The 19,928-nt window shown below is 43.0% G+C and overlaps 1 protein-coding gene across 9 annotated transcripts in view; it reads right to left on the bottom strand.

Annotated features, from left to right (window-relative positions):
* Positions 1-19,928, bottom strand: part of KMT2C (lysine methyltransferase 2C) — a 1,736,691-nt gene that overhangs the window by 603,012 nt on the left and 1,113,751 nt on the right. For all 9 annotated transcript variants that reach the window (XM_085632007.1, XM_085632012.1, XM_085632004.1 and 6 more), the window contains one exon: positions 13,366-15,381. In XM_085632007.1, coding sequence (XP_085488133.1) covers positions 13,366-15,381 — 2,016 coding nt within the window. The remainder of the gene's footprint in view (positions 1-13,365; positions 15,382-19,928) is intronic.

Here is a 19,928-nt window from a genome sequence, read left to right as displayed (position 1 = left end):
ATGCAACGCACTGTGGCGCTAAGCGAAATACCAAGAGCGTGAGTGGATCCTGGTGTGTACCTCTGGCCAGGGCCTTCTGTTCCTGTACAGTCGAAAGAGTGACGCGCTTGGCTGTTTTGTTTCGATATTTTAACCTTTTAAACTCCTAAGTTTTTCAGAAAAAAATGAGTTTATAATTTATGGTCAAATGTTCAAAATACAAATATGATTCAATTTATCACTTATACCCATAGGCTCGCTTCTGCATTAGTCATAGACACAGCTTTTGTCATTAAAGAAGTGCCACGTAATATTGGCTTCAGAGCACTTTGCACATTCATGTAACTGAACGGAATATTTGACAATGATAAGTGAAAATATTTGGGAGCATAGCATTAAAAGTCCAGATACTTACTTTGAATGGAACACCGAATCTCATGACCTGTGACGGGTAAGCCATACCAAACTAGTCACATACATCTTTGCAGTAAGTAATTGGAGTCATGATCTTAATTAATTATGGAAAGCAAAATTGTTAAGCCTTTAAAGTTAGTAGTGTGTACAGAGTTCCTGTTATTTTAAATTAGTTACAGGTATTCTTTTTTCTTTTGCAAGATTCTAGCTCAGAACGGACAGAAGCAGTGCTGGCTATTTAGTGAGGAGAAGGCAGACAACAGGTCGAGAGTGCAGCCGAAATGGCAGACATCAGGTTGTGGTTGGGAAAACCCCTGAAGCTAAAACTCCACTGAATAATGCAGGAGAGAGTTCAGCAGTTGGGAAAAGGAAGTCATTAGAAGAAATCCACCAAAAGCAAAGGGAGTATGATCAAACAAAAAGACAGAGTTGTACAACAGAAATGGCTTGAAGATTTCATGTGGACAGTGATTGAAGAAAAGGAAAGTACCAGAGCGGTCCTAGTCGAGACCACTTTTAAAAAATTTCAAGTTTTGTATTGTGGAGTTGGAAGGAAATTTCCTCATCACGCAGATACTAAATCTTCCCTATATGTTGGTGTGACAGAAAAATTCAAAAGAGAGACTTTGGAATGGCACAACAAGAGCAAAGTACATGATGCTGCAATTCAAAACCCACAGGAGACCTGCATAGCCAAATCGATCACAAAAATGCATGAAAAAAATATCGGACACTTATTAATACAGCCTATTATCTGGCAAAAAAGGTGAGGCTTTTATTAAGTTTCCAAAACTCTGCACACTGCAGAAAAAGAACAATCCTGACTGGAATTTGGAAAATTATACCAATGAATGCCGTAACTTTTTAATAGCAATTTCAGAGACCCTAAAAATGACAATTCGATCCCAGATAGAAAATGCTAGGTTCCTCAGTGTTCTGTCAGATGGGTCAACTGACAAAGAAATTCAGGAACAGGAACTGAGTTATGTACGATTCGTTTGTGAAGGCATCCTTGTTACCCATCTGTGTGACACTGTCAGCATGAAAAACTCCACTGCAACCGGAGTGAAAAATGCTATAATAGTTGGCCTGGAAAGCATGGGCATATCTCTGGTTATTCTGAGCCAGAAATGCATTGGTCTGAATACAGATGGAGCTGCTGTGAACCTTGGTAGTAAATCTGGTGCTGTGAAGCAGCTACTGGACGAAGTCTCCACATATCAAGGATGGGACAACTGCGATCATATTGCAGTTGTGCACTGTGTAGCTCACAATTTACAGCTTGCTTTGTGTGATGTTAAAAAAAAAAAAGTTCATACATATCCAAATTTGAAGAGGTGCTCAAAGGATGATTCAAACTATATTATTATTCACCAAGCGGAGAAGGGAACTTAAAGAGATAGATGGAAGAGCAGTTAAAACATTTTGGTGGCTTGCAGCAAATTAGATGGGTAGCAAGTCAGCACAGGGCAGTAACAGCGCTTAAGACAAACTGGGAATCTACAGTACTTCATCTTGAGCACCTTGCTACTGGTAGTGATGAATATTCAAACAAAGCCAAAGGATTGCTTCATGACGTGAAATCAGAGAAGTTTCTTTATTTCTTGCACTTCATGATAGACTTCACAGAGCTGCTTCAGCAAGTGTATAAGGCATTTCAACAAGAAGACAGTCTTATTTCTGAAGTTGCAAGAAGGATTGAAGTGCTTCAACAGAAGCTAATACAGCTGAAAACAAAGCGAGGAAAAGCACTAACACAATTTCAATTGCTTTTTAAAGATAATCATTTTGCATGGGTCCCGTGACTAACATAGGCAAAGCCTGCCAGAAAAGGCAGCTCTAATGAAACTAGTGTCAAAGAAGACACAAGTGAGTTAATAGAGAGTGCTGTTTCTTTTATAAATGACCGGTTTCTGAAGCACATCTCTGGCAAGCCACATTCTTTGTTTAACATTTTTGATTTTACTTTGTGGTCAGACTCTGTTGAAAAGATTAGAGGTTTTGGGGATCAAGAATTTGAGGAGCTTGTTACGTACTATAAAAGGTACTTACTGATGAAGAAATTCAGTCTGCCCCTGGAGAGTGGCTAGATTTTAAACTGTACATTTTTCCATCGGATGACGTCGCATAAGCCTGTACCCCTCTTCACTCCGCTATTGAAAAAACGCCCAGAAGAAGTTAAACATGTCCTTCCAATTTTAGAAATCATTCTTTCCATCCGTCCAACAACAGCAATATGTGAACGGGGGTTTAGCAGCATGAACCGAATAAAAAATTAGCTCCGTACGTCCCTTAAAAGTGACACCATGTCTGCTTTAATGCGAATCCAAGTAGATGGGCCGGAGTTAGACACTTCAGCCATTTTGCATTGGCTTTCAGCAAATCCAGGAAAGATACATATTATGGGCCACAAATATCCTTGTCAAAACAAGACTGTTACTGAGTCAGAAGATAGCGACTAAGTTTATTGCTATACTCTCTTTGTTCAAATCAGCACCATTTTCCTTAACAAGTTAGTAAATGCTGGTGCGTTGTGTTATTTTACCATTCACTGCCATGGTGAAGCAGCTGTTTGTCTACTTTGGAGACACTCGCGCCCAGTCACAGATCTGGGTTGAATCCATCATCGTTCTATAGCTCACTTCACCACCCCAGTTCAGGACTTGCTATATGCAAATTACTCTTGACCCTGTGCCTCTTGGAACAGTCCAGCCCGAACTGCCAAGCCAATGGACTCCTGACAAGGGCCCTGGGACTTTTTCTTTTAATACAAATGAAGCACTGCCACAGCTACAGCAATATAAACGAAAACTTTGAGGACTTGGCAGCACAAACTGATTAAAACATGAGCTACATCCTGCCTCAAAGCTGAGGGAGCGTAATGCAAATACAAGTGGACAGCTCGAAAGTTGACACTTTCATCCAACCCTAGCAGTAGTGCTTTTGCTGAGAGCAAACCCAGGACAATGACATTACTGGACACAGCCTTCCAGGTCCAATATGCAAAACTGTCCCTATTAGCTCAAGAGCATCAGCATCTTCACTAACAAGTAAGTGCCTGATATGTTGTCATGGATGTTATTTCAGTGACATGTTAAAGAGCATGGGGTATTTTTTGCCATGTATGTTCGCAAACGTTCACCACGGCACTCTGATACACACATCTCCACACAACAACGTTTTCTTGGGTTGTTAGCGCTGCAAATGTTTTGAAAAAGATTGGTATGCAACCAATTTGTGAGTCGAGTAGAAAAGTCTACTCACTCAATCCTGCAGGTCAAGTAAGATTTTTTAGATTTGTCAAGCCCTGTTTTGGGTTTAATCTATCATTCCTTTGCTCATTATGACACCCCAGTTTGGACCTAAATCTGTCTTGACACTGCTCCTCATGGGAAAAGTCCAGCCCAAACTGCCAAGACAGTTCCTCCCTGGACCATAAACAAGCACCCTGCGACCGGTTTCAGGGTATCACCCCTTATCAGCCAGGCTAGCTTGAATCCAGTGGCACAACGAGCAAGGGACCCCCATCTGGGCATACCCTTGGCCACTTAGGATGAGCATAGCAAACACAAGATGAACGGAATGCTGAAACTTTTCAACCACGCAGCCCCCAGTCAAGAGATCTGGGTTTAATTCATTGTTCTTTTGCGCACTATGCCACCCCAGTTTGGACCCAGTCATATGAAAATCAGTCTTGACCCTGCTCTTTAGGAAAAAGTTCAGCCGGAACTGCCAGGCCAGGTCCTCCCTGGACGGGAAATAAGCATCCTGGGACTGGTTCCAGGGTGTCACCCCTCATCATCTAGACTAGTTTGAATCCAGTGGCAGAGCAAGCAAAGGACCGACGTCCAGGCGTACCCTTGGCTACTTAGGGCGAACATAGTAAACACAACAAGTTTATGGTTCTTCGTGGCCCACGCCCCGTTAAAGCTAGGGTTGAAATGGGTGGTGCAAGGCTGGAACAGACCTCTACATTTACATATTTGGGGGTCACCTTTAGTGATAACCTAAGTTGGGGGCCCCAGATAGAATTGCTTAGGTTAAAGCACTCCCAACTTGGTGGTGCCTTATTAAAGGAACATATGCATTCCTGCACTAAACCCATTGCACCTGTGATACAAATTTATGGTTCTAAAATCCTCCCTGCAGTCATGTATGGCGCCGAGCTATGGGGGTTTAGTAATCTTGACTCCTTGAGGGTGGCCCAAAACAACTTCTTGAGATCATTGATAGGGCTACCCCCCTCAACCCCACGTATCCCCTTGTTATTCGATCTGGGCTGCCAACCCATAGAGGATATGATCCGGTATAGGCCCCTGGCGTTTTGGCGACGCCTATGGACTACCCCGGAGCTATCCATTTATGCTAAAGCGCTGCATGAGGTAAAGGATATGAGAGGCTCCCATAGAATTCGTTGGCTTACAGAAATTAAACTTATTCTGACAGAAATGGGCATGGGTGACTTGTGGTCCAACCCTGTGTCTGCTGTGTTTCCCCCTAAAAAAATATATAGGGATGCCTACTGGCTTTGGGCCTCACAAAAACGATTTACTCCTTCTACTGGTGGTTCCCTGACCTCAATTTATTTGTCTATTAAGGATCAATCATCTTTAGAAGTATATTGGGACGTAATAACCAAAAAGCTGGATCGGAAATTATACCACCAATTCAGAATTGGTACCCTTCCTTTAGGTTCCTTTACTTCTAGCTGGTCCTTAAATGGCACTGATAAATGCCCATCCTGTAAAAATTTGGTCGAAACAGAAGATCATTTTTTATTTGTATGCCCGGCATATTACCAACCTAGGCGAGTCTGGCTGCGACCTGTGTGTCGTGAACTAGGTGTCAGATCAGCCCAGGCCGCTAGAAGGATCCTAAAGACTGATACATCCTCTCTTGTGGTCATCGGTCTAGCCAAATATATTAGTTGGGCGTGGCTTATACGGAAAAGATGAAATTTTACCACTGGCTATACATACTATAGCGTAGCATTACCCCCAACTGTAGAATGAATTTCAAGTCAAAGTCTATGTATGTTTAATACTTTTTTATTGATCTTAACCTGTTATTTATTAAAAAGCTTTTAGTCTCAATTGTTATAAATAATACATTAACTTTTTAATTGTATTTGATGAATTTTAAATGTCTTTTAAGATGAAATATTCGAAATAAAGACTGTTTTGACTGACTAGTAAACACAACAAGATGAAGGATGGAGTGCTGAAACTTTTCAACCCCTCACCCCCAGTGAAAAGTTTCATATGGCTGGGTCTAACTGAGGTGGCATGGTGAGCAAAAGAACAATGGATTTACCCACATCTCTCTCGGGGGAACCGGGGGTGTGGTGGTGGGGGGGGGGGGTGGGGGGGAGGGAGGGTTTGATTTGTTGCGCATTCCGTATATCATTTGTGTGTCTTTTGAAGATGGAATTTTGGCTGAGATTAACAGGATGAACAGCAACACCACAACACCATTGTCGGTAGGTGGTCCAAAACTAGCTGAGGTGAGATTACTTTCATCAGCTCATCATCAAGGTAAGGAAAAACGCAAATCCCAGACCTGCAAAGATGGGCCGCAACCACTGACACAACCTTTGTTAACATTGAGTGCCGGAGTAAAAATTAAAAGCAGGGTGGTGAATTTGTAGTGGACTTACTCCACCTTGAAGCAGAGATACTTCATGTGGGAGTGCAGAAAGTACGCATCCTGCCAGTCCAAGGACACAATTCAGTCAGAGGTCCAGGGCCAGCAAGAACTAAGAAAGAGCCAACATCTTAAATTATCCTTCCTAAGGTAATAGTTCAGGAGCCTCAGATCTAAAATTGACCTCAGTCTCTTATTCTTTTTAGGCACAATAAAGTACTCATCAACACCTTAAGCCTCACTCTCCCTCAGGCACAAGTTCAATCACACTGTTGCCTAGTGCCTTCTGCACTTTGAGAGGTAATATAGGCATTGGTTGCTGAATGTTGGGCGAAAATGGGAAGAACGTGGAGAATCATCCAAAAATCTAAATTCGAGGCAAATTGAACAATCTGAACGACCCGCAGCTCTGAAGTAATGGAACGATAGCTAGAAAGGCAATTCTGCATCCGGCCCCCTACTAGTCTCAAAAGGTCGCTGGAGGGAAAGCTAAAGAGGTTTGACTGCAGCACAGGCAAAAGGGAAGGAAAAGACTGATACATTTGCTGTTGGCCATGGACTCTTTATCACAAAAAGGCTGAATGGTAGCTGAACAGTTTGCCATTAGCTGCCTCTGATAATGAGCAATGCTGTAGAGCTTCCACAGACGTTTGGGTACTGATCGTGTAGTTTGCAAGCAGGGTAAAGCAGCTGCAGACAGTGAGCTGTAGCTCTGCTATCCTTAAAGCACTTTAGCGATGAACCATACTTCTAGTCAAAATGTGAAGTTTTGTCAAAAGGCATGCCTATCTAGTCTGAACATCCCCAGAAAACCCAATAACACACATACAGATGTGTTGATGAAGGCCCAGGCTAGTTAACAGAGCCCAGACCAGTACACACAGCCCAAGCCCAAAAATCCATAGTGACCAGGCCAGATACCAGGACATTTTACTGTGCCCTGGGCATTCTGTATTGTCTATGCAAATGAATCAAGTAACTTCCCAAGCACTGAAGGGAAAACTTAATGGAGTATGTGTGTGTGTATGTGTGTGAGAGAGACAGAGCGAGAGACAGAGCGAGAGAGCGAGAGAGCCAGAGAGCCAGAGAGCCAGAGAGCCAGAGAGAGACAGAGAGAGACAGAGAGAGACAGAGAGAGACAGAGAGACAGAGAGACAGAGAGAGAGAGAGAGAGAGAGAGAGAGAGAGCGCACCTAAGAAGCAAACCAAATTGAGTGAGCAGAGGACGTTGCTCATAAAGGCCTGCACAACAAGACTTTCCAGAGTAGAGTGTTGTGCCAGGAAGGTCAGATCATTGGATTGACAAACTTTGTACAAACAGGCTCTTTGGTGAAAGAGGAAAGAGTGGTTACCCAAAGTAGATCTTTGGCATCGGGCAATACCCGATGGACTCTGAAGCCCAATAGAGGTTTCTCTAATGCAGATATTATAGTCCAGGAATGCCTCATTAAAATGAAGTAAAAGCTCAGTTATTGCTATGCATGGATACAAGATTTCCATCGGAATCTTAGATTTTACATCTTTCAAAAGCTTCCTCTGATTCCCTTACACCTGTCGTAAAAGATAAAAACCTTCTCTAAAGCAGGGTCAAAGAAGCAAGTAATGTAAACCTTCTGGTGAAGTATAAAGGCCACTGGTATTTTGTGAGTCAAAGTCGAGAGCAGCATCAGTGTTGATTAGGCAGTAGGTGCCTTTGAGTCATCCTCCTACATTCAGCCATAGACTTTATCCTCTTTAGCAAAGGAATTTGAATCTGAAGTGAAAATGTAGAAGTGGGTGAACTTGAGGCCCTCAAAAGTTCTAATCTTTTTATGTATACAAGGGAGAATCAGGCATCAAGGAAGAGCCAATCGTTAGGGAACATATGTGAGAGGATTTGACCTAGTCATCATCACTGTCACAAAGACAATTATTAAGCATTTGCATGATGGAGTGCAGGCACCCTCATGCGCTTCGTTATAGGAGAGACCAAACGACAAAAAATGCATCATATTCAGCTGATGTGTCTGCCTCATCAAGCCCAGTTTAGATTCCGGAAAAACACAGGGCCTTAGTTACTTTGGTCAACATCCAAGAAGCATGTTTCTGGAAGCATTTCCTGAGATACTTTGTCAAATATTGTTTCACAGACCTATTTTACTCCTTAGTCGTTCTAAATTTATCAACCCTGAAAGATGTAAAACTGAGTTCATACTGTCAACCATATAGGTACAGAGAGCATTTCACTCATTGAGTCATCTTGCCACTATGTATCTACCTGCATGCCAAATATATGTATATGCTGGGACCAGATATTTAAAAAGAAAGATTTTGCCTGAATTTACACAATAACCAAAATATAAGAACCACATATGTTAAATAATTTAGATATTGATGCATTATTGCATTCATCACATTAGTTATGTGACTTCTGTTTGTCCATCTGCCCCCATCCAAATTGTGTACAATGTCATAAGAACAATAATAAAGGAAAAAGTTACTCGCCATGTAACCATCTGTTTGTGGCTTGTAGATTCAGTTGCTCTGCATACTTCTGCCATTTACTGTTGGGTGTGGATATTTGCAATGTATTTGCCTTCGAAGAAGGTTTCAGTCTTGACTCCTCCCTTGGCCCACAAAGAACCAAGACAAAGACACCAACTCAAACTGTATTCCTCCAATGGGTGTGTGATGGAAGTGGAATATGGCGAAGCAGGACAAGAAAGATGTACTCTTCATTGTGACTATTAGCTGAGAAAGCATCTTGGATCAATGCTTGTACCCGGGGAAGTAGGAAGTACATCTGATGTATTTCCCTCACATCTGCATATAGAATCGGATTCAGTGGAGGAGTAGTGTAAGCAAATATCCCTCACCAGTTCATCCTTAATGCATTGCCCAGAGACTTTGTGCGGATGCCTGTAGGCGAAGATTCAGCATTTTGCATTTCAGAAGCGTTGAAAATATCAATAGTAGGAGTTCCCTTTTGTGCAGGCATTGCTGAAGTACTTAGATTGCTCTTTCATGAGTGTACTTGGTTATGTGTCCTGTTTAGCAGGTCCAGAAGGTTATTCACCCTTAGTAGGTGCTCCACTAAGAGCTGGCTGTGGTTATGAGTGGCCGAATTTCAGGTTGTTTGAACTAGAATAGGTAGCTCAGGAAAGTGAGTACCCCTTTGTTTTTTAAAACTAGCACATTGCAGTCATATTGTTACTAAATTGCTGTCAGTTCAAGGTAACTGATGTGACAAAGCTGTCGTCCCAGCTCCCATGTAAAGTGAACAGTCATGCAGTGAAGATGTGCTTCCCACTCCAAGATGGAGGAATCTGTGGTAATAGTCACATGCAGTTGATGGTCTAGAAATAGCTTACTCAACAGAAAGTTCTTGCTGTTTCAGACTGTGCTGCAGGGCTTCAACAACACTAGATTGTCCCAATGACTCTCTGCTTGTGACTACTACAGTGCTAGATACTCCTGAAGTGCGCATACATGCACACTTGAAAACAGTACAACCGCTCCACATGAAGACATCATGAAGCTATAATCATCAACAGTTTCACTCCTGTCCTCCAAGTTAAGGGAAATAGAATCTGAAAAAGAGGTAGTAGCCTTTGGAATGTCATCACTCCCTCTAGGTTCAGATAGGCTTTGCCTATGATACTGTCATACTATTCACAGCCCCGGTTGGACTTGTTGGCGATATGAGACTTTTTCGCTTTGGCGGTGAATGCGTAGTAAGGAAACTGCTGCCTAAATGGGTGCCAGGCATTGCTGTTAGCCGCTGCTCTTTATCAGCTAATGGTCTGGATATGGAAAGGTATGAATGGCTTTGCAGCACAGATGTGCTGCTACCGCTTCTAGATATTTGGTGAACACCATTGGGGCTGTTGTGACTTTAAATGCTAGAACTTTGAATTGGTAGTACTGCCCACTTACCACAAAGTACAGGTAGTGAGGCTGTGCTGAATGCCTGAGGACATGGAAGTAAACATCGCCGTGTGCTCTCCGGTTGCGGGGCAGAGGCATGACTTCCTGCAGGGTTGTCATTTTGATGTGCTGTGACTGCACATAGTGATTCAGGATGCGAATAGGCAGCAGGGTACAATCCTTATTGAGAAGGAAAAAAGTACAAGGAGTAAACATCTTGGCCCGAAAGTGCACTGGATAGATAGTCTTTGCTTTAATGATTCTGTACTACCTCTCACCACAATCACCAGCTTTCCAGACTGAATGTGAGCTGTTGACATGGTATGTGTGCCATGTGGTTTGAAACGCGAATCAAGATCACCGCTAAACAACAGACAGGACCCATTTGTCTAAAGTAATAATTTCCTCCTACTGTAGAAGGAATAATCCGATTCTTGCCCTGACGAGTACTGTTTGGGTGATTTAGGTTAAGTCACTGTTTGGATGCTGAGGCACCATGTCTGGAGCCAACTAGACCTTAGCCTCAGTCGTTGCCTTGGTAACCACCTCAACCGTAGGGCTTGGAATTGTGGCCTTCCTGGAAGGATTCTTGCAGCTGGAATCCTGATCACTGTGATGTGGTCACTCCAATTGTTTGATGTTCACAAAACCCAGTATTTGGAGACTGACTTGGCAGAGCCCAATGGCTTTAGCAGTGTTGGGGCCAGATGTAGCAAGAATTGCTTTTGGGATTCTATAATAGCGAGTTTTACTGATTCGCTATTACAGAATCACAAAATGCAATGTATGTAGGTTTCGCTGAAACATTTGCGATTCTTACATATTTTTTATTTGCGACTCGCAAATGAGGAATGGCTTCTCAGATGCCTAGAGGCCCATAGGAATGAATGGGAATTGCATGCACAATTTGCGAGTACCCAATAGGTACTCGCAAATTGCGCATGCAATTTCAAGGGTGCAAGGGAGCCAAATAAACACACTGTTGCACCCCAGAAATATGCATGTGTGCACATGTGGCGCACATACATGCCTTAAGGGCATGTATGTACGCTACATGGCACCTTGATGCAAAAAAGTGAATTTTTCATGGAGTTCGCATAATACCACCAACTTGATGTTGGTGGTAATTTGCGATTCCTTAAAGCCAGGTCGCAAATATTTTTTGCTCTACCTGAAGTCTGAAAAAATGTGTTACTCATCAAATGGTAAATTCATGAGGTGCTGCTGGGTCTCAGGTCAAAAGTCTGACACCCGAAAGCCATGCATGATGTGGAGGATGACATGTGTTGACCTCCTTAGAGGCTTTGTCAGATGCATTGAATATTGGTGATTGACAACCTTGCCTTCATGAACTAGTTCTCTTCCTGAGTTCCCGTACACCTCTGGCAGATGTTTTACCAGCTACTCCATTTCCTCCCAATGATGGCGAAAACAGCAGGAAAGGAGCATAAGCAGATACTGCACTGACCCCTCAGATTTGGAACGTTTTCGCCAGAAAATTCTCCTCCTCTTTTATCACATGAAGCTCAGCTGCCCTCAGTATTACGGTACAGTATGCTGTAATATCTGGAGGTAAAGCCATGACTGGATATGGCTCCAGACTTTTTTGTCTTGTAAGTCGACATTATAATCCTTCCACAGATGGCTCCAACCCTACATGATGCAGGATCAAAGTATGGGTCCTAAAGTTCATAAAGGTAATCATGGTCTGAATACTGAGTGATAGGAATGGACCGACTCCTGAGAAGACTAAGGTGGTAGTGGTAAGGAAGGCATGTCTGTGGAGGCTGAGGTTTCACAAGGCTGGTGGTCTGGTCCCTAGTATATTTGGAGATGTGATATAACTCTTCAGAAATTCCCTCTTCAAAGGTTAGCATCCTTCTCTTCCAAGGTAATGGCTGTGGTGCCTTTCTCTCTTAAGGGGAGGGCTGGCAAGAATGTTCCATGAGAAGTGGTGGCTATAAATATTGCGCTGCCTGAAAGGCCTAACTCAATTTCGATCTCAGCATCAAGACCTTTTGCAGAGTTGGCTTTGAGGTTGGGTTCTAGGCTGATATGAGTTCAGAAGACGATGGTCTCAGAGTCAATTTGGCATGATGCCAAGGTTCAAAACCTTTAGCGTGAAGTTTCTCTGGAGCCAATAGGGGCTTTCGAGACAGAGTGGAGTTGGTGCCAGAGATGAAACCCAAAGGTTGGTGCCACTGTGGTCCAGTCTCAGGGCTCGAGGCCAGACTCCTGGGGAGCAGTGCTTTGGCTCAGGTTGAGATTGTTTTTCTGGTCGACTGAGTGTGGGTTGAGGAATGGTGGCTCTCCATGCAGTCTTTGTACTAATGCCAGGTTTCAAATTCGAATGAAAGGTACAACTAGAAACATTATGTATTGAATAGGCAGCATAATATTGAGAAAGTCTGAAAGAAAGCCTGTTATGATGACTTTTGATAACTCTGCATGTTGAGCTGGCACAACTGACCTTTAGTTTGTAAGCACCTTAGCCCATACCTAGATGTCTGGATTTGACAATCTAAATATGAAGGAATGAATTAGTAATGCAAATGTTTGGACTACTTGAATTTGTTTTCCTCCACCAGGAAGGCTTGATATTAAGCCAACCATTTGTGTTTAATTAATTTATGGCAATGCCTCCTTTTTAAATGTTTCCATAAAAGTTTGTTTTAAGAAAAGTGCAACAACTTGTTCAAAAGATGACAGATAAATAAATAAAGATAAAAAATAAGTGTGTAAAATATATTGTTGGCTAGTGTCTGTCATATGGTTGCATTCTTTAGGATCTTGTCGAAGTGTTCATAATATGGTTTCATTCCTTACAATTTCCCTACACAAGGAAGCAAATTATACTAGGAACTAATAATTAGTAATGATTAAGACCACAGAGGTTCCAAATTAGATTCAAATCCAACCATGGATATTTAGAGTTACATTTCAGAAAGAACTGGAATCGAGCATTCTCCAAGCCCGGCCTCCAGAGAATTAATCTCAAACATGCCCAAGTCCAATAGTCTGTCCAATGTAGCTGGAGACAAAACAGTGAAGTGAGCAGTGGCATTTATAATGCTATATCTAGTTATTTGATGTCGGCAGCCAAAAGGAACACCGATCTATTTTGTTTCCGGAGTGCGAGATGCACGTCCCAACCAGATGCAGGAAACACAATCTGAAATGGACCCTTTGTCCTGGTATATTGTGGGGCTGAGGGGAGGCAAGAGATATCGTGAGACCAAAGATTTCTTTGAAGAAAAAGAACTTTCCAACATCCCCGCCCAACATCAGAGGACACGAGAATGCAGAGCATGAACACTACAAAAGCATAGGCTTCAAACAAAATAACAAATGCATCATTTGCAATAGGAAACTGAAATCTGTCCACTGGTAAAAGAATATATGTAAATTGCTGCGTGAACTCACCTGTCTTAGTTTCTCTTCAGTATCTGCCTGAGGCAAACGTATAGTATTTTGTGAATCCACTGTTATTGATGTTGCACGAGGACCTGTGACATGAGATGTGTTATTAAACTGCTGTCCGTCAGAACAGATGGGAGAGTTTCTAGATTTTGTGAAAGCTCGATCTGACCCCGGCCTGTGCAGATCTACAGCTTCTTGACCTATCTGGCTAGATCCAAAATTGTCTCCTGAATGTGGTCGAGGAGTCATGGGAGGTTGTTCATATGGGTCACGTGGTGGGGCTAGTAGGATATGGCTGTATGAATCTGATGTAGTAGACCCTGTAGTCCTTTGAGAACATGAGACAGATTGTCTTACAAATGATTCTTGTATTAAAGATCCTCTTCTCTGCTGTGCCTGAAAGAAAGTATCCTGGTTTGCCATTAATCCAGGTCTCGTCATACTATGTTGAATTAAGTTCTCAGGTATTCCTGGTCTTGGAGTTCCAGGCATATGAGAATAAACATCACCCATACCAGGCCTTGTAGAGCTAGAAATCGTACAATATGGATCAGTAGCAACAGGCCTCAATGTTTCAGGTGGCTTTGAATAAGGATCAGTGGCAATGTCAATTTGTGGTTGAGATTTTGTTGGTGGCTGAGCAGATGGATCATCTATATGCCTTTGTTTTCCTGGATGATGATTATAGCGATCTGCATGTCTTCGATGGGATTGTGGCTGCACAAAGATTTCTTCTCCAGCAGACTGATTGTAAGGGTTGACATGCTGAAGTGGAGGCCTTGGTGTAGGTGGTTGCTGGGCATATGTATCAATGACAGTTGGCCTAGGAGTAGACGGAGGCTGGGAAAATCCATCCACTGACTGAGAGCTACCAGGAGGATGAATATACTGATCTTGTGGAATGGGCCTTGGCATTGACCCAGAGTGTAAAAAGTTATCACTTTGTTGTCTAATCACTCTTGGTAGATGGGAAAATGTGTCATTCATCATGGGGCGGGGAGTCAGTGATTGATGACTGTAGGGATCACTAGGTGCATTTTGGGAAAAGCTGTCCAAAGGCCTCGGAGTCATGGCAGACCTTTCATATGGGTCCACAACTGCATGTAATGGAGCCGCTGTAATTGATGCATAAGGCTCTTGTGGAGACTTTGGTAGGCACTGTGGAGTTTTGAAAGGCCCTGGGCTACCATCTATCACAGTAGGATTAGGAGTGAAAGGAGGTCTTGTAAATGAATCCTGGATCATTCTGACTTGTTGCATATGTTGTTTTTGAAAAGGTTCAGTTCGAACAGATGGTTTGGTGAATATCTCCTTTCCTCCAGCCACTGCAGCACTCTTTAATGACTGTTCAATATTTATCGGTCTTGAAATCCCAACTGGCTTGGGAGTATCTGGTGTTTTTTCGTAGGACTCACCACTTCTCGGAGAAGAACAAAATGAGTCTCTAACTGGTGAAGGTTTATCTGTAGATGGCTCATTTCCTTGAATAACCCTGGTGCCACCTGATGATGGTGAGCATGGATCTATTTGTGGAAGTGAATTTCTTCTGGAAAAATTCGAACCCACTGGAAGTGGCCTGGGTGTTCCTACCATTTTTGCATAAGGATCCATAGGAGATGATGGCCGAGAACCTGGAGAAAACATCTGAGGTGACAGTGGTTGAGAAGACAGGCTTAGTGAAAGAGAATCCTGCACCTGAACTCTCGTTGGCGTAGGTGGTGGAGCTTGTGGTTTCAAAAACACATCATCTGATGGCGTGGAAGTAGGTGTACCCGAAGGATGCTGCTTTCCATATACCTCTTTGTTAAATGGCTGCTGTATAGGAGATACACTCCCATTACCTTGCTGAGGGGTTAAGGGGCTCTGCATTCCACTGGTAGGTGTGTCACTATCAGACTGACTCAAATGCTGTTGGGAACCAAACTGCTGCTGCTGTTGTTGCTGTTGTTCACTCTTTACTTGTTCAAGTTTTTGTGTTGCTTCAATTTTAGCTTGCTGCTTGCTTTTCTGGCGCATTTGCTGTGAGGAGAGGACAGAAACATTTTCATTAATGGCAAGGTTTTAGCAGTGGTCTAATTAAAAAAAAATGCTGAATTTGCTTCCTTACTAAATCGATTTTGGTTGCTAAATCATTTATTTGTTTTGAATCAAAATAAAACGAATGCATAGCTATAGGAGGCAAAACAGGTTTTGTAAGTGCAAACGAATTATAACAGTGAAGTACTGCTGGCAGTTTCAAACACTTGCAACGTTCTCACAGCATGAAATGGCAAAGAATAAACATAAATTAAACCTACTCAGGTATTGAATCAAAGAATGGTTTGCGATATTTAAACACACATGCGGTAGGTCCATTAAGAGACAAAACTGAATTGTGAATACAGAATACGGTGACGGTCTGCCAAGTTTTGGGTTATATTAGGGTATTGTTGTGGCCGAAATGCATGGCAAACAGGCATGACCCCTACCTTGAGTGACACGCCTGCATGTGAAATTAGTATCTTGACTTATCTTAGGCTCAGCTTGTGTACTAAGCTGTGGCGTATGCGGAGGCCTGCCCATAAAGGTTCTGAGGTCCAAGGCCTGCTCTGTGAATTGAAAGGGAGCAGGAACTCTACCCTCTGTCTTGACATGAGACTACTATTCATGACATGGGTTGTGGACAGAAAGGTGGGAGTGTAGCTATTTTGTGAATTACAGTAATGAACAGACCTTTTCCTAGCTGACGTGCAGTGAAGTACCTACTGGCTTCATTCATGTAAGGTTCTGCTTATATGTGACACCCAGACTAATACGGAGAGGTAGAGAATGTATATAGGTACAGTACAGTTGTAAGCAAGACTCAGTGTTCTTGTGAGAGCATAATGCGGCTGCTGGCACCAGTGGGATCCAGTCTGGAGCTCAAAATTCGTGGGTGCCCCAACGGTCAGGGTCCAAGACATCCACAACGCTCTCCATGTCACATCACTGTAGTTGGTGTGGGAACTGTGGAAATTAGCTACAGTCCTGTACGTGTAAAGTAAACCTCTGGACCTGAAGCACCATTAGTGTATGTAGCACCTTGTTTAACAGTGGTATAAACGTTTTTCCCTTTTTACTATGAAAATCACTGGAATGGACAGTAAGTTACTGCATATGTGTGACTAAGTTCTGAGTTTCTACACCCCCCCCCCCCCCCCCCCCACACACACAACCTCACTGAGAAGCCTTGGACAGCTGGCCCTCACTAACCTTCGATTCAAACGTGGAAGTGGTATACACAGCCATAGTAGGATGGCCCCCCAGAGACAAATGACCTCAAACACGGTTGAGGACCAGTAGCCCCTGTCTGCCTGAGGCTGCCCAACAGGGTCTGACAGGTATCAACAGCGATGGTAACAATTCACACAAAAAGAATAGAGTTTAATAAATCATCAAGGACAGAAAAAAAGTGATGGGAGGTCAGGAGAAGCTATAACTGGGTAACAAAAGCAATGAATAGTCTAGATTTGTTTCTCCTTTTAAAACAATGCTCTTCACTGATTGCCATCATTGTAAAGCAATACTTGATACATTTCAGTTTAAGAGGGATTTTATATTTCAGCCTAGATCAGGGTTCTTCAACTTTTTCTGAAGTAAGAACTACTCATGTTCGATGAAAATCATCCCATGCTACAAATATTTCTAGCGTTTGAATACGGACCACCTCAGAGAAGAGTTTGTTAGTTCCAATCATATGAAAGACTGCGAGCAGTGATCACCTCTGTGCATCAGATATATTATATATATATATATATATATATATATATATATATATATATATATATATTAACTCAAGCAAAAGCTTTTAATTTATTAGGCTGGGCTGAACACAGGGAAGCTACTTACGGGTAGCCGAGAGCTATCAGTGGCTCACAAGCTACTTGTTGAAGTTTGGCCTAGATGTGTTCACCTTCTTTCATATTATTCAGAGAAGTAAGAAACATTCATCAACCTAGGTTTCAATGTGGCATGACAACTTGACTGTTAACTGATGTTAGTGATCATGTTCTGATGAAACGTGTGCTGTATGGTTTGGAAAAGTAATGCCACCCAGGCTGTGATGGATTTATACATTTCAGATTGGTGTCCACCAGTAACCTGAGACCAAAGGCTACAACGTGATTGTTGTTGCTAATAGCCCATACTTTGTTTCATATTGTATTGCTATTGTTTTTACATATTATGATAGTGTGCCATTAGTTCATGTACGTCTATATATTTTAAAGTGTCACACTGGGCGAAGTGTGCTTCCATAAGTATATATTGCTAGACTGGATACGGAGAAGTTTGTAAGCAATGCCCTCCCGTACCAGTAGGTGGCACCATAAAGCTCCGCAATAACTGTTCCAGTCTGCATACAAGCACCACATCTGCATGCTGGCGTCATTTTCTTGTCTGTCTCATTCCACGAGCAAAAGACGCAGAGCGCTTTGAAAAGTCCGCCGGTGACAGTCTGCCAAAATGTAACTTGCAAGGATCCGTAGTGAGATGCTCACGAGACCACTCCACAGCACAATAAGGTGGTAGTGTTAACCAGAAAGAACGTGGAAATAACGCAACTCTTTCTTTTGATGGCCAATTCTAACTGCAGATTCCTCACCTTTGTAAAAGATACACCATAGCAGTACCTTCCAAAGATAAAGGGTGGAAGATAGACCTGGGCTAAAAATAATTTGACATTTTCGCGTTCCGCGGAGAGCGCGAAAATGGCAAAATTTCCGCAATCCGCAGTTTACCAGAAATTTTTTGCTTGCTCGCGCTGTAAAATAATACATTCTTGCGTGCGCGCGATCGCCTTACCTGAATCCCCGCGTTCGCCGACAAGTTTTCCCGATCCGGTCGCGTTCTCCACGACATGTGGGATTGTTGGTAGCCATTTGCGCTATCTCGCGCCCGCAGTAACATCATTCGTCGCGCGATCACGTCTTTCTTCTCGCGATCATGCACCGCTAGACAAGTGAAAACAAGATGGCCGCGCCGGCGAGCAACCGCATGGGTAAGTTGGCGAGCCGCGACACCGCAGAACATACCGCGAACGGGCGGGAAAAAAACTTCCGCATCTTCGCGATATTTCCGCGTGTTTGGGGAGATTTTTAACATTTTCGCGATAATTTGCGAAAGTGAATTTCGCAAATTCCGCCCACCCCTAGTTGAAGAGGGTCTCGGATTACGAAATCTCGCAGGGCTGAGCGTGCAAAGTGGTCCTCCTGTCTGACCAGGTGCAGACCTGGTGGTCAAGGCAGAACTGTTTCAGGAACACGTCGTGGATCAATGCCCAGGCTGTAGCTGGGCAGATGTCCAAGGTCATCACACCCCTTCTCAGTGCCAGTGGCACTTGTGGAAAGAGCCCACAGGCCCATGTAGGCGGGATCATCAGGATGACGTGACAAGGTAGTACAACTTTAGGCAAAGGACTGGGGTCCTCGGTGCTAATTTGTCTTTGAAGGTGGGATACGGCGGTTGCGCCTAGAGCACCTGCAACGTACACACGGCACGCAGAGGGGATGGAAAACAAGAAAACGGGGTTGAACGTCAGTAGCGCAGTGAGCAAAAGTGCATCAGCTCAAACGGTGTGTACACAAGCGTCAGCGTTTCGTTCAAGTCATATTTTGACTTCGCAAATGACTTCGAGGTAAACATGCGAGTTGGGCCTTTGAGGACATGCATCATATCAGTTGATTTAAATATAAGAAAGGATTCATCAAGTGAACAAAAGGAGGCGGCCAAAAGGACCGACACATAACCCTTAACTATGTCCACTGTCCGGGCTTCCTGGGCCAATGACAGAACAAACAATACATCCAAAAGAACTCCTAAAATAGGCGAGGTTAAGCTTAGCCTGGAGCAGACTGTATGTCTTAGAAACAAACGAAGGACTAGGCGTCCACACAATATATACAACACCTTTCAAGAAATAAATATATGTGGTCCTCAAGAATACACTAGCGGCGTTCCACTCTGCCGCTACATTTATTTATTTCTAGAAAGGTGTCAGTATTTATTGTGTGGACGCCTAGTCCTTCGTTATTATATTGCTGCACAATGCCAGAAGCACCGTGCCTGGCTCTCGATGTGCATACATGAGTGAGTGCGCAAGAGCTGGAGCAAAGATGCACGAAATTACCACGACATAATAAAATCGATCTTAACTACACATTTGCCACCCCCTTCAAAGAACCCAGTCGGTTTCTGAAAATGTACGCGCAAAAAATGCAATATACAATATGTATCTATCTTGTTTGGTTAAACACAGAGAAAACGAATCTTGCTGATCTGCATAATCCGACGACACAAAAGAATGCTTAATATATAATAACACGTTTAACGTGTTGTACCTCAACAAAATTAATTGCTTACTTGACAAACAGGTGTTGTGAATCGGTAGGATTGTGCAAACAATGTATTTCAAGTCATTAACTGGGATCAGTATGTGAACACACCCTTCTAATAAAACGGACAAACTACTACAGGCAGAAGAAATAACCCTCGAAGAGCTTCCAGCTTTTCGAGAGGTGTTCTCAAACACGCAAGATTAGCCATGCCGC

Source organism: Triturus cristatus, chromosome 10, assembly GCF_964204655.1.
Source record: "Triturus cristatus chromosome 10, aTriCri1.1, whole genome shotgun sequence".
NCBI lineage: Eukaryota > Metazoa > Chordata > Amphibia > Caudata > Salamandridae > Triturus > Triturus cristatus.
This window is presented reverse-complemented; position numbering and strand designations above follow the sequence as displayed.